The sequence below is a fragment of the Clarias gariepinus genome, chromosome 7 (assembly GCF_024256425.1).
Source record: "Clarias gariepinus isolate MV-2021 ecotype Netherlands chromosome 7, CGAR_prim_01v2, whole genome shotgun sequence".
In the NCBI taxonomy this organism is placed as follows: Eukaryota; Metazoa; Chordata; class Actinopteri; order Siluriformes; family Clariidae; genus Clarias; species Clarias gariepinus.
In genome coordinates, this window is record NC_071106.1 from 6,240,088 (window position 1) to 6,256,047 (window position 15,960).

At 38.5% G+C, this 15,960-nt stretch overlaps 1 protein-coding gene across 1 annotated transcript; it reads right to left on the reverse strand.

Annotated features, from left to right (window-relative positions):
* Positions 1-249: 249 nt before the first annotated feature.
* LOC128528155 (extracellular calcium-sensing receptor-like) lies at positions 250-3,158 on the reverse strand. The gene is made up of 5 exons (XM_053500911.1): positions 2,874-3,158; positions 1,852-2,661; positions 1,548-1,775; positions 1,332-1,455; positions 250-1,157 (listed from the first exon to the last, which is right to left on the reverse strand). Exons 1-5 carry the CDS (start codon positions 3,129-3,131, stop codon positions 250-252), a joined length of 2,328 nt encoding a protein of 775 aa, XP_053356886.1. The 5' UTR covers positions 3,132-3,158.
* Between the last annotated feature and the right edge of the window lie 12,802 nt (positions 3,159-15,960).

Genomic DNA, 15,960 nt, shown 5'->3' on the forward strand with positions numbered 1-15,960 from the left:
AGGAAAAGGCTGTTAATCTGTGCAAAGATGTCTTGAAGGGAAAATGTCTTGTACTAATCATTAATCATATTTGAAATGTGTTCAAATGTTAGAAAAAACATTTCAAGGACCATTACTGCACTTAATATAATAAGACATATTTATATTCCCAGTCTACATCAGATATTTCGATTAAGATCAAACCTGCCATTTAGACCAGGTCCATATTTTAAACAGCTTATAATAATCTCACCTATCTGGCCAGTCGAATCATATAGTAGGTGCTTTAGCCATCATTTCCTTTTTAGTGTTCTTCTCTGGTTTCAGTATGATGATATAGCACTTTGGAAGAAATATACAGAAAAGTAAACCGAAGCTTGATGCTAGAATGGCAAATATTTCTACAGCTACAGTGAATTTTCCAGGAGAGCTGACATAAGCAGGAATAAATGTGATCCAAACGGCACAGAATATGAGCATGCTGAATGTGATGAATTTGGCTTCATTGAAATTGTCAGGCAACTTCCGGGCCAAAAAAGCCAAAATAAAACACAAAACAGCCAGGAGTCCTATATAACCCAGCACAGCCCAAAAACCTACAGCTGAGCCTACATTGCATTCTAATATGATCTTCTCCTTGTAGTACTTCATATTTTTGTAGGGAAAAGGAGGGGATAGTGTTAACCACAGTACACAAACAATGACTTGTACAAAAGTGAAAGCAAGAACACTAAGTCTCTGCTGTAAAGGACCAAACCATTTCATAACATTACTTCCTGGAAGTGTAGCTCTGAAGGCCATTAACACCACTATTGTTTTTCCCAAAACACAGGAAATGCAGAGAACGAAGGTGATCCCAAACACTGTGTGGCGCAACATGCAGGACCACTCGGAGGGCTGACCAATAAATGTAAGGGAACAAAGAAAACAGAGGAAAAGTGAGAAGAGCAACAAGAAGCTCAGTTCGGAATTATTTGCTTTAACAATTGGGGTTTCCTTGTATTTAAGGAAAATGGCTGCAATATAGATGGTGGAGGATACTCCTAACAAAGAAAATGATGCAAGGATGATTCCCATTATTTCCTTAAATGACAGGAATTCTATTAGCTTTAAGACACATGTATCTTTCATTTCGTTAGACCACAGTTCTGGGAGGCACTTGATACAAGTTAGAGAATCTAAAGAAATAAAAACATATAAATGAAATTAATCAAATTCATTTTAATAATTACATTTTTGTTTTATGCATGTAAGATCTAAGAATCTAAGGAAAGAAAAAAATGTTTTTTTTTATTTGCAACTCTTTGGTCATTTAGTACTCTTTCAGACTTTCTGTGCTTTATTAATTATACCTGTTATATTGCTGATTTCCCCATCTGCACATGGTATACAGTCAAAACAGCAGATTGGCTTTCCTTGCTGCATTGCTTTTCTTGTTCCAGTGGGACATCTTTGACTACACACAGAGACTGGTACCTTAAGAAAATGTATTGTTTATTTGTTTGTATACATATGGATAACCTTCTAAAAGTATTTATTGTACATTTCTTCATGTTTATAATGTTTACCTGTGGTTTGTTTTGGGCCCAGACTATACTGATGTTGTTAAAGGACAGCTGATGGTGAGTTTGTAAAGAGCCATCATAGAAGCCCACTGTAGCAAATACCGTTTTACCATATTCATCTTGTTTCCAGTTTAGCAGTTCATACCTTGCTGCAGGATCTCCATTTTTATCAAAGTATATGTCCTCTCCATATGTACTAATAAAATGGAGTTTTTTCAGCCCATTTACTACCTAAATAAATGATTCCACACTCATTAGTGACACATATTATTACAAGTTGTTGACCAGGATATCTTGTAATTCTTACCTGCCATGGTTTATTAGCTATATTTTTACATGCAGCAAGACTTTCTTGTTCACTGTCCGTCTTTAAACAACCATATGTGTTATGTAGGGCATAAGCCACAGCATAAACTGCCTTGTAAACATTATTTGAAACCCGTAATTCGGAAACATCTGTATAAATATTTTGAACTTGTCGGAGACTTTCATTGCCTTTGCATGTTTGTTTTATTTCCACATTTTTTTGTGTGGGAAGCTTACATTCAAACACGGTCTCCCACAACTCATTAAAAATAGGTGTATCAGATGCTGGAGTAAGCTTGGTTAGAAATTCCCCCAAGCCATCAATTTGGCCTTTTGGCATTGCAAAACCAATGGATCCTTTCAAAAGATGCTGCCACTGAGCATTATCTGGGTTAATATCAGAAATCCAGGACTCACTACCAACCCACTGAAACCCAGTCAAGTCCTGGAGAGCCATTTCTTTAAGAAGAACCCCAATGTCAGAATATGAGACAAATGCTACAATCACTTTGGAGGTTGAAGCCTTGATAATCTCAACTACTCTTAGAATTTTTTCTCTGGGATCTGTTCTAAAGATTGCTTTGGAATACTCAACACAGATTCCATCTTCTTTAGCTGCAATGATGAATTCATTAATGCCATTGTTACCATAGTCATTATCACTACATAGAGCCCCTACCCATGTCCAGCCAAAATACTTGACCAACTTAGACAAAGCTCTGCTTTGGTAGTAATCGCTGGGAACAGTTCTGAAGAAAGATGGATATTTCTTCCTGTTACTTAGGCATGCACATGTAGCAAAGTGACTGACCTGTAATGCACATATTTTATTAACCTGTAATTTACTTTCATCATTATAAATTCTTGGAATATATAATAGAAATATAATATTTTATTTATATATATATATATATATATATATATATATATATATATATATATATATATATAATAGAAATATAATATATATATATAGAATAGAATAGAATAGAATATTCATAACACATTAACTATTGATATTACCACTGGTATGTGCAATGATCCCACAGTAGTAGCAATGGCAATAGAGGGACTGGACGCTGTTTGACCTATGATTGCTTGAACTGCATTAGATTTGGAGCAAGACATTTCAGAAGTATTTCTTTCATTGCCATTAACTAAGGAAAGTGTAGCTCTTGTAGTTATTTCTACTGATCCACAGGAATCATAGATTTTATATCCGAGTTTGACCCCAGGAAGAATATCAGTTCTGTTGTTGATTTCCTCAATGGCAAATATCATTGTTTGGGCATATTGAAATTCACGGAGGCTTAAACTACAGGACCAAGAAAAAACAAACAAACATACACTATATTTCTAGTGAACACCTTAAACACCAACACAATAACAAGTTTTTAAATGAACTATGAGGTATTTAAATTATTAAATTTATTTAAATGAGGTATTCCCTCACCTTCTGCATTTTGGTTGCCACGGTCCAGCTGTGAAGACATGTGTCGTCTGGTCCCATTTGATATGGAAGGAAAAGATACCACCAATTAGCACTTTCCCATCCTTGCTGAGTTGAGGAGGATTGTGCAGACCTAGTATGCTACAGGGAGGATCAGGTGCTCTCACCTGAGTGAATAAAAGCCATGTGTGCAGGAACCTCATTCTCATCTCAGCCTTAATAATACACTTTCTTTTTAATTAATTTATATAATCATTTGACTCCCAACTTGACCTATCCCTTGGGTGTGAGTTTCAGAAATCCATTACCTCATCATTTAGCACTGCATACTAGGGGGCACCTATTTAGATTTCATTATACATTTATGTAAATTCATGTACCACTCTTTTTTTTTTGATAAGTCTCAGTCAATGGTTTCTTGTTTATATGCATGTCATTATGGTTGGAAGTAGTTATTGCTTCCTGTATGCTACAGATACAAGAATGATAAACTACTGTACTATCATTTCTATCAGTGCCCCATTGGTCAAAATGTTTCTCCATTTCCCCCAAACCTTTAGCACATTTGCTTTTGTTAATAGGTTATAAATGTATTCTATCCTTTGCATAAGCCAATTTGTACTTCTTTTGTTATCAGCTAAATATACTACCTGTTCAGTAATTAAAGTGTAAATCAGATGCGAACTCGAAAAAGTAGATCGGACAAAGTTTTATCTTAAAATGATTCCACTGCTTTAAATTTTACATATACCACATCGCTGTTTTTTTTTACAGCGGTGAATATATTAAGTACTCAATAGTCCAGTAAAAAATATTCAGTTCAGCCTTTTAAGCATGTGGTTGTTTACATTGAGCAAGTAGCTTAATATTATTAGTAGCTTATTTTACTATAGATTATTATTTAATTTAGTACATAACTGTTCATAACATCACTTTTACTAACATTTTCATTTTAGCACATAACACTTCGCTCTCAGTTTGGGTGTATTTTACACACCCTTACCTCAGACTGCTGTGGATATGTTTGCTCAAATGACCTGTGCTTTATCCCATAGTGGTCTTCCATATAACAACATATTATTAGCTGGATAAGATTGTGCGGCCTAAACCCACAATCTTCTGACAAACAGTCCAGAGAGTTTCCTCACATAAGCAAAACATTTTACAATGTCCATTTTAATTTACATTTACATTTACATTTAGGCATTTGGCAGACGCTCTTATCCAGAGCGACTTACAAAAAGTGCTTTAATGTTTACAACATTGGATACATACTTACACTGGGTTAACTAGGTTAATTACTAAGTACCATTAGTCCAACACAACTGAGAAGAGTTTTTTTTTTTTTTCTTCTTTTTCGGGGGGAGGGGGGTTAGTCCAAGTACTGAAGAAACAGATGCGTCTTGAGTCGTCGTTTAAAGATAGTCAAAGTCTCTGATGTACGGACATCTAGAGGAAGTTCATTCCAACATCTAGGTGCCAGAACAGAAAAGAGCCTGGATGAATGCCGCCCTCGATCCCTGAGAGATGGTGGGATGAGGCGAGCAGTGCTGGAGGATCGGAGGGAACGTGGTGCAGTGCGTGGTTTAATTAATTTATGCATATTCAATAACCACTTTATTCCTGTCAGTATCATTGTGGACCATGAGCCTTTACAGGTTCACTGAATGCAAGGCATGTACACTATGGCCAAATGTATGTGGACAATTATATACTGCATACCTATGTGTATTTTAAACTACCATTACACATTCAGTACCCTATTCACCAATATAACATATACAGTAAGGATAATAATATCTTCTAGTAGGTTGTAGGGATTTACACATTTAGCCACAAGAACATTCATATTCATCCCCAAGATGTTCAGTCAGGTTTAGGTTAGAGTTCTATGCAGACCACTAAATTCCCCTAAGGGCAAGTCATGTTTTCAAACTGTCTGCATGTACAAAAATTATATTGTTCTTGTAATGTTGTTAATATAACATAGTTGATGGTGGGTTTGCAAAGAGCCATTAAAGAAGCCAACTGTAACATACACTGTTTGTGGTTAGTACTATAATTGTTTTGAATGAATGAATGAATGAATGAATGAAGAAAGAAAGAAAGAAAAAAAGAAAGAAAATAGAAATAATATCACAAAACAGAACAGGTTGCTTGCTTTGCTGACAATGTGATGTGTGGTCAAGTCATCAAACAGGCTTTTTCATAAGCAGATTACCTCATACCTAATGGACAGCTCTAGCAGCACACAGATGCCTGCCATACATTAGTCGAAACTTGCTGTAATAGCAATAATAAAGTATGATGTGACATAATTTCTCATTTGTTGTGCTAGATTGTGAAATTACTTTACCTGGGTTGTAAAAATACCAAAATACATTTTGCCTTCCTTCTACCCAGATAAGTCTGTTAAGAAGCCTTTTTTTTTTTTTTTATTGGTTTTTACAAAGTATTAGTTTGCTATGGGAATCCCATAGACGAACAAAAGAATAATTTCAAAAGCTATAATGTCCTGTAACCCTATGACTGTAGATCTTCCATGTGAGACACAATGGTCTTTATTATGGCCATAATAAATGTGGCATTTTGTATTATTATTAATGCTTACTCACTCATCATTCATACCACTTTATTCTGTATTCAGGGTCACAGGGGGCCTGGAGCCTATTCCAGGGGACTTAGGGCACAACGCAGGGTACACCCTGGACAGGGTGCCAATCCATCACAGGGCACACACATACATATACATACTCCAAGCAATTTGAGAATGAAAATTAGATTAATTTGCATGTCTTTGGACTGTGGGCGGAAACTGGAGTACCTGGAGAAAACCCACCAAGCAAAGGGAGAACATACAAATTCAACACAGAGACAGGAATCAAACCTGGCTGTGAATCGAACCCGGACCCTGGAGGTGCAAGGCGACAGTGCTAACCACTACATCATTGTAGCACCTTTACTAATGCTATTTGTGCTTATAATTTTGTCTGGAAAAGTTAAGTTTAACTCTAAAGACAGTTACGTTTGGGCTGATAAACAAGGAGCAGTTCTGAAGTGATGTTTACTGGTAATTGCTATGATTTATTAGCAACTACAACTTTAATAAAATTAAAAAACAGAAGAGGCAAAAATGGTATAGTAAAAATATGACATAGTTAAAGTATGGTTAACTTTATCAATATATAATTCAATATGGAACATAAATGTGTATTAGACAATGATTTTAGGGTGAAAGAGTGGAGTTACTCAAAATATCACAGGTGCAACATTGCAGTCAGATTATTATTTTATTGTATTTTTACACAGTAATATTAAACTACAAATATATGAAAATGGTCCAATATCATGCACCTGCGATTTTAGGACACTGTGTGCAACTTTGACAAGATATTGGCCAACAAAATTGTTTAAAAATAAAAAAATAAAAAAATAAAAAATAAAAACTTTGGCTCCAATATGTGAAAACACAACATCTTGTACTTATTATTTACCATATTTAAAATGTATTTCAATTTTAAATAAATATTGTTAGTTCCCCACTTATTGAAATGTTGAATAATTATTTTTTTAAGGCTTTTAGGCTAACAGCTTTTAAGGCTTTAATTTAAGCTTAAAACGGCAAATAACTCCAGGTCCACAATTTAAACAGTGTATAATAATCTTGCAAATCTAGATAACTAAATAATTTACAGTAGCAGGTGCTTTAGCCATCTTATCCTTTTTAGTGTTCATCTTTGGTTTCAATATAATACAGTTTTTCTCGATTGGTTTGGCTCATTTCTTGAAACCGAGATGACATTCTCAAAACCATAAGGTCATTTGGCTAAACAGTCTTACAGTTCTGCTCAACATTATAGCTCACTAGCAAAATCAAATATCTTTCCCCAAACTCTTCATCCATGCTTCAAAAGCAAATTCCTTTCCCATATAAAAGGTCAGTACAGTCAAAATAGCACAGATCCTTCTCAATTGCCTTGGCACATGTGCATTCATTTAGTGCTTTTGTCAAAATAGCTTGGATGGTTTAGCACAACACCATGGATTCCCTGCAAAAGCTCATATCTCTCCCAAAACAGTTTATCCATGTGTCAAAACTAAATATCCTTCTTATATAAATAGTCAATGCCCCCAAAATGCATTATACCTTTGGCATTGTTTAAGCACTGCAAGTCAAAATGCTTTGACGTTTTGTCACTGAGGCACAGGTCTAGCAACAGAATACAACTATGAATAAAACTAAAAGATTTTACAGTAAAAGCAGCCTCCAATAAACCACTCATACTCAAGGAAACTGTAAACATTTTTATTCGTACAAAGAAATGTTAACATTAGAGAACATACTGTGAAAAGAAAACATATACAGGATTCTGTAAATGTGAACAGTTATAAACACAAACAAAAAACAAAAAAAAAAAACTCTAGCCTACCATACTGTAAATAAAGTTTCAGAACTATAGTACAGTAATATTTTCAGTGGTCGCCATTGTCACCCTCTCTTTCCTGGCCACCATCCTCATCCTCCTGACCATCGACGCGCTGCTCTCTGTTAGGCCATAAATTCTCATCCACATCGCAACGGATATTTTCTCTTGCGATGCAGCGAGGGAAGAAACGGCGTGAATGTCTCAACCATCCCCTACATTGATCCCCTGTGATGTCCTCACATGCAGCATCCATTGCATGCAGCAGGGCCCTCTGGTCTTGAGCCTGATGCTCATACACCCTCCACCTCCAAGCTGAAAAAAACTCCTCAATTGGATTTAGGAAAGGAGAGTAAGGTGGAAGAAACTCCATTAGCATCCGGGGATGGGTGGTGAACCAGGTTCTGATGCGTGGGCCACGGTGAAAGTTCACATTATCCCACACAATGACATAATGTGGTAGCTGAGGTCCTTCTTCACCTCTCTCATTTTCCGGGATCAGATCAGTATAAAGGTGGTCCAAAAAATTGAGGAGCTTTTGTGTATTGTAGGGCCCTAAACTGGGAATGTGTGTGGCCACACCTCTTTCTGATATAGCGGCACACATTGTTATATTTGCTCCTCGTGGCCTGGGACATCCACAGTGGCTCGGTGGCCAATGATGTTACGGCCACGCCTTTGACCTTTGGCCAGGTTGAAGCCAGCTTCATCAACGAACACTAGGATGTGAGGGGTTTCGTTGCCTTCTAATGCCATTATTCTCTACAATAGAATAAAATAAATCTAATCAGTCAAGTAGAGACAGATACTGCAGGGAGGATCTAAAGTACTGTAAAAAGAGTGAGTGAAAAACTGAAGACAATTTCTAGGCAAAATGCTCTAGTCACACAAAGCTGGATTCTGAAGATAAAAAGGATAAAGCAAAACAAAAAAAAGTGGTAACCATGTCTTACTGTAATAGTGTTACAATGATAACCAGTAGTTGACTTACATGCACATACTGGTACCGCAGTTTCTCTCAAATGGTACCCTGTAAATCTGTTTCATGGTCATCTGATGTTTCTTCAATACCCGGTCTATTGTGGAGATGCTGATAGAGTTTATATTTTGGAACATTACATTGTCTAGAAGGACTGCATTACGAATCTGTCTCAGTGTGATGGCATTATTTGCAATGATCATGTTGCATATTTCTCGTTCGTGTTGTTCATTTAGAAGTTCTCTTCTGCCAGCCACTTGCTGCTTTGGTCCAATCCTAAACATACAAGTCAAAGGTGAACACTGTAAATTTGTTACAAAATGAGTTACCAATGTAATTGTACTGCTGTTTTATGGTACTAAAAGTGTGATGCACTGCACAGTGACTGGAATACTATTCACAGTATTTTCTCCATTTTTTTTCTTTGTCATTTTTATAGTATCATATAACCTCACATGAAGATATTACAGTACTCTAGGCCTACACACACACCAACACTGAATAGTTCAATAGAATAGTTCTGCTCCTGTTTTCCCTGCGAAAGGTTTGGATGATGGAGGAGACTGTAGACCGAGGCACATTAGGCTGCACTTGGCGACCTGCCTCTGCCATTGTGAGGCGATGGTTTATAACGTGGTCAATAAGGGTGGCCCAGATTTCATCTGGGACATCATGGTGCCTCCGTGCTCCTCGGCCTCTTCCCCCTATTCCTCCTGCATTCTCACTCCTCCTCTTCCTCGAGCAGGAAGTTGCTGTTGTACTTGGCGAGGTGCTTTCATGTTCACACTGCAAATGAAACTGGCCCAGGGTCAAGCTCTGTCTATATACTTTTGGCAGCAGTCATAATCATAGACAACATCTGTCAGGTAACTAAACAAACTGTTTGATTGGTCATCTGAGATGTGGGAAACTGCTCCTTCGTTAGTTCTAATTTCACCTGATTGATGGTCAATTACTGTTATAAATTTTTTCAATGTTCCAAGAAATTCTTTTATGGCATTATATCCTTGACTAACTGACAGTTGAACAGACAATTGTGCATATGATGACTTACACAATGAAACCATGCTGATATGTTTTGGAGAGAGTAACCATTTCACTGAAAAATCAACTAATCAGTTTAGATCAGCAAGATCTATTTATTTGGAAAATGTGCTAAATGTGGGCTCATTGTGCTAACTGTAGCTACTTGTACATAATCATTTGAAAAAAAGAGTCACTTGAGACATGAACTAAAGCATTTGCAATTTGATAAAACCAATGAGAAATGACATTCTGTTGTGAACAATCGCAAGGTGGTTCGGAGATTTGTCCATGTTATTTTGAGAATGTCATCTCGGTTTCAAGAAATGAGCCAAACCAATCGAGAAAAACTGTAAAACCCAAAACGTAAAGAAGAAATTTCCATGTTACAAAAAGGTAATGCATCTGTAAAAAGAAACAGTTGTCTCTCCAAACTAGACCCAGTACTGCAGGATGGAGTGCTGTGAGTTGGAGGACGTCTTGGTAGGTCTGCAATGCCAGAGCATGTAAAACACTCAGTCATTATACTTAAAGACTCACACATCACAACTTTAATCTTAAGAGACATTTACAAAGAGGTTAGACATTGTGGAAGGAATTACACGCTTTCAAAATTGCGGCAGAAATACTGGATTCCGACCGCTAACTCGCTAAGAAAACTTCTTTCCAGTTGTGTAACATGTAGAAAGATCAGAGCAAATACTGGTAAACAAAAAATGTCAGAACTGCCACTTGACAGAATACCACCAGATCACCTACCGTTCACTAACGTAGGAGTAGACTATTTCAGACCCTTTGAGGTCAAACGAGGTAGAAGTAATGCTAAAAGATATGGCGTATTGTTTACTTGTCTGCCAAGAGCTGTGCACATTGAAGTTGCGCAGTCACTGGACACAGACTCCTGTCTGAATGCCATTCGACGCTTTGTGTGCAGAAGAGGCCAGGTGTCAATCATGAGAAGTGACTATGGAACAAACTTTATAGGTGCTGAGATTAAATTGCGTAAAGCTATCCAACAGTGGAATCAATCAAAAATTGAAGGCATCCTCATGCAAAAGGAGATACAATGGATATTCAATCCACCTTTTGGGTCTCATTTCAGTGGAATATGGGAAAGGCAGATAAGATCAGTCAGAAAGATCCTGAGATCTGTACTAAATGAACAAACACTAAACGATAAGAGCTTGCATACATTTGTGTGTGAAGTGGACGCTATAATGAATGACCGACCCCTTACCACTGCTACGGATGATCCCACAGACCTGGAGCCCCTGACACCTAACCACCTGCTGCTGATAAAAAAAACAGCCAAACTTGCCTCCTTGACCTTTGTGCAAGCAAATTCAATACCTTGCTGACTTATTTTTGAAGCGATGGGTGCGTAAATATTTGCCCTTGCTTCAGGAGCGTCAAAAATGGTTCCAAGTGAGAAAAAAAAAAAAAAAAACTTTCGATTGGAGATGTAGTTCTAATAATTGATGAGTCTTCTCCAAGAAATTCATGGGTTGTCGGATGAATCTGTGTTCCCTAATAAAAAAGGATGTGTGCTGGTTAAAACTAAGACCAATACACTGGAAAGACCCATTGACAAATTGTGCCTCATATGTGAAACGGACTGTTAATTACATCATAGCTAGTTATGATTTTTTCTTTGGCACGCAAAAGACACGAACGCTTTAAGCTAAATAGTAAACAAAAGGTTACATTTTTGTGGCTCTATTGTTTAAAAGAAAAGGATAAAAAAAAAAACACAACAAAACTGTCATGTTCGGGGTGTAATGGCAGATGGTGTTGCCGTGGGCAGAAAGAGGGCAGGCATAGGCGCAGAGGGGCGTTTTTAAACAAGAGTCTTTAATAGCAAAACAAGTAACAAACACTTGTACTTTATACCCGGCATGAGACCTCACCAAGGCACTAGTGGGAGACACATACATTAGGTGAAACAAGCTTACAGAAGAACACTTAGGTTCTAATACCTGAGACATAAACTCTGAGGCTTATGGTGAAACACAGGCTTACAGACAAACTGGACATTACCCACAAAGTAAGTATGGAGCTCACACGGGACAAAGCATGGAGACAAGAGACTAGAGACAAAAGACAGGACTAGGGCTAAAGACGAGGGGCAGGATGAGACTAGAGACAAAAGACAGGACTAGGGCTAAAGAGGAGGGACAGAATGAAACGAGGGAATAGATACGTGACGGGAGACAAAAGACAGGACTAAGGCTAAAGACATGGCAATCAGCTAGACATGGCTATCCTCGTGGAGGATCCTCTGGATCGTGAGAGGATTCCAGAGGAATCTGTCAGTACATTTCCATCTCTACCTTCAATCACTCTAACCTGCTGCACATCCTTCCCATCTCTATCTCTCTGCCCGCCAACCTGTACAAATTTACTACTCCCTCCTTACTGTCCAGCCTAGCATACAAGTCCTCATATGCTCTTTGTTTGGCCTTTGCCACCTCTACCTTCACCTTACACTGCATCTCCCTGTACACCTGACTACTCTCTTCAGTCCTCTCAGTGTCCCACTTTCGCTTAGCTAGCCTCTTACCTTGTATACACTCCTGGACTTCCTCATTCTACCACCAAGTCTCCTTGTCAACTTTTCCCTTACCTGATGATACACCAAGTACCCTCCTACCTGTCTCCCTGATCACATTGGCTGTAGTTGTCCAGTCAACTGAAAGCACCTCCTGACCAACCATAGCCTGTCTGAACTCCTCCCTAAAGACTACACAACATTCTTCCTTTTTCAGCTTCCACCACTTTGTCCTCTGCTCTGCCTTTGTCCTCTTCGCCTTTCTCACCACCAGGGTTATTTTATACACCACCATTCTGTGTTGTCTGGCTACCCCCTTTTCCTTACCAACACTTTGCAGTCACTGTTCTCTTTCAGATTACAGCATCGACACAAGATGTAGTCCACCTGAGTGCTTCTGCCTCCACTCTTATGTCACCCTATGTTCCTGCCTCTTCTGGAAGAAAGTATTTACTACTGCCATTTCCATCCTCTTTGCAAAGTCCACCACCATCTGTCCTTCTACATTCCTGTCCTGAAGACCAAACCTGCCCATCACATTTTCATCACCTCTGTTCCCTTCTCCAACATGTCCATTGAAGTCTGCACCAATCACCACTCTCTTACCTCTGGGGATGCTCTGCATCACTTCATCTAACTCACTCCAGAATTTCTCCTTCTCTTCTAACTCACATCCTACCTGTGGGGCATACCCACTAACAACATTGAACATCACCCCTTTAATTTCCAGCTTCAGACTAATCACCCTATCTGTTACTCTCCTTACCTCTAAAACATTCCTTATAAACTCTTCTTTTAGAATAAATCCTACTCCATTTCTTTACCTATCCACCATGGTAAAACAATTTGAACCCTGCTCCCAAGCTTCTGGCCTTGCTACCTTTCCACCTGGTCTTCTGGACACACAGTATATCCACCTTCCTTCTGTGCATCATATCAACCAACTCTCTTCCCTTCCCTGTCATGGTCCCAACATTCAAAGTCCCTACTATCACTCCTAAGCTCTTGTCCTTCCACTTCTCTCTCTGCTTTCGAACACGCCTTCCTCCTCTCCTTCTTCAACCAACAGTAGCCCAATTTCCACCGGCACCCTGTAGGCCAACAGCACCAGTGACGGTCGTTGTTAACTCAGGCCACGACTGATCCTGTATGGGAATTATATTTGTAATTCGCATCATTGATTTGGAAAATCTTTTACGTCGGATGCCCATTCTGACACTGGATTGCGCCCCCCAGTGGTTGCATTTGTATAGCACTTTTAATATTTGTCATTGACGCAAAGCAGCTTTAAACAATCAAAAGAATTATTTAAGTTTGTATGGAATGTGAATGTGTATGAATCAAAATGGTCAGATAGTCCCTGATGAGCAAGCCGAGGGCGACAGTGGCAAGAAAAAAATTGGTGAGATGGCAATAGGAAGAAACCTTGAGAGGAACCGGACTCATCAGGAACCCATCCTCATTCGGGTGAAATAAAGAGCAGGAATTGATCTGCATTCATGCTGTGTTAGGTGGCAGGCAGTTCAGCTATAACAGTTGATGTTAATTGATGTTAATATGGAGTCCAGGTAGTCAATGGAGGCTCAGGTAGACTTGGAGGAAGTTCCAGTCGTGATCTATCGAACAACTGCAGCCAAGTCAAGTCCTCAGAGAAACAGCTCTCAGCATTAGTCGAAGCCATGCTGCTCTACCATGAAGCCAGAATTGTCACGGGGCATCCATGTGATGAGATCTCCAACCAAAACCTCACCAGGATGAGTGAGATAGGTCCAGAAGGCAGAGGGAGTCTGGATCACTAGCAGCTCAGGAATGACGTGTGTAGCTTGACAGAGAGAGGAAAAAAGAGAGAGAGGGAGAGAAAACAGGAGAGGGGAGAGGAGAAGAGGAGATAACAGTTCGGTATTTCCATCTTAGAAATATCGCCAAACTTAGGAGCATCTTATCCATATCTGATGCAGAAAAGCTTGTTCATGCATTCATGACAGAACAACCACCTAGTAATGCATTACAATAGTCAGACTGGACTATTGTAATGCATTACTAGGTGGTTGTTCTGCATCCTCAATAAACAAGCTTCAGTAAGTCCAAAATGCAGCCGCCAGGTTCTCACTAGATCCATAAAATATGATCATATAACCCCAATATTATCATCCCTGCACTGGCTACCTGTTCAGTTTAGAATTAATTACAAAATAGTATTACTTACATATAAGGCTTTAAATGGTTTAGCTCCCACATACCTAACCAGTCTTCTGATACACTATAATCCACCACGCTCCTTAAGATCACAAAACTCTGGACTTCTTGTAATTCCCAGAATTTCAAAATCTACAAAAGGGGGTAGGGCTTTTTTTATATTTAGCTCCAAAACTTTGGAATAGCCTTCCAGACAGTGTTCGGAGCTCAGACACAGTTTCCCAGTTTAAAAGTAGACTCAAGACGCATCTCTTTAATCTGGCATACGCATTAATTTATCCCATAACTTCATACTTCAGTACATCTATCCTGAATGCCAACTACGCTAATTCTCTCCATCTGTTCTATACTTTTCTACCCATCCCGAGGCATCTGGAGATTGTACCAGCTTCAGTAGACAAAGTCCAACCCGCGAGGATCCTGAGGCATCCAGAGAAGGACCAGCTCCAACTGGATTCTGCCTTATTATGGTTGGAGCTACACATTCTGCTCCTGTGCTGCCAGTAATCCAGATCCCATCTGCCCTCTGCACCTACTGACTCATCCCTATGTTGAACTGGACTTCATGTTAATTTAAAGAATTTCTGTTATATTGTACTTTCAGCTGCATAACACACATGGTGTTATATCATCTCTATCTGTTATCACCCAAATGAGGATGGGTTCCCTGTTGAGTCTGGTTCCTCTCAAGGTTTCTTCCTATTGCCATCTCAGGGAGTTTTTCCTTGCCACTGTCGCCATCACCCCTGGCTTGCTCATCAGAGAAATTTCATTAATTCATCTCACTATTATCCAGACACATTTTTCTCACACATACACAATTTATTATTATTATTATTTTATTATTTTATATATATATAATGTTTTTTATTATTAATAATTATTATTTTTTTATGAATTTATTTCATTTTTGTGAAGCTGCTTTGAGGCAATGACTATTGTTAAAAGCGCTATATAAATAACATAAAATAAAAAAAGGTATGGTCACAGTCACATAATGTATAATGTGAATGTATATTTAGTGTAGAGTGCAAGTAGGTACTTGAAGCAGGCGTGGCAGACCGTAAGGCAAGTTCACTCAGATACTTCAGCGCGAGACCATTTAATGCTTTATATGTCAAAAGTAGTATTTTAAAATTAGTGCGAAATTTCACAGAAGGCCAATGAAGAGAAGATAAGATATGGGTGATGTTCTCGTATCTTCTGGTTTTAGTGAGGACTCTTGCTGCTGCATTTTGGACTAGCTGAAGCTTGTTTATGCACCTGGTTGAACAACCAGACAGTAAAGCGTTTCAATAGTCCAACAAAAAATTTTTTTAGGTGAGGTGATAATGAGGTTTTTATGCATCGTTTAGCGACAATATATTTCTTAACTTGGCAATATTTCTGAGGTGAAAGAATGCTATCCTGGTAATATTATTTACATGAGCTACAAATAAAAGACTAGAATCTATAATCACACCGATGTCTCTTATTGTTTCGCTGGATAG

Excerpts from the sequence above, each read along its gene's own strand:
- LOC128528155 (XM_053500911.1), bottom strand. The coding sequence starts at position 3,131 with ATGATATTTGCCATTGAGGAAATCAACAACAGAACTGATATTCTTCCT. Across the intron at positions 1,776-1,851 it reads TAGCTAATAAACCATGGCAG|GTAGTAAATGGGCTGAAAAA; the intron begins GTAAGAATTACA and ends TCATTTATTTAG. Across the intron at positions 1,158-1,331 it reads GGAAATCAGCAATATAACAG|ATTCTCTAACTTGTATCAAG; the intron begins GTATAATTAATA and ends TTATTTCTTTAG.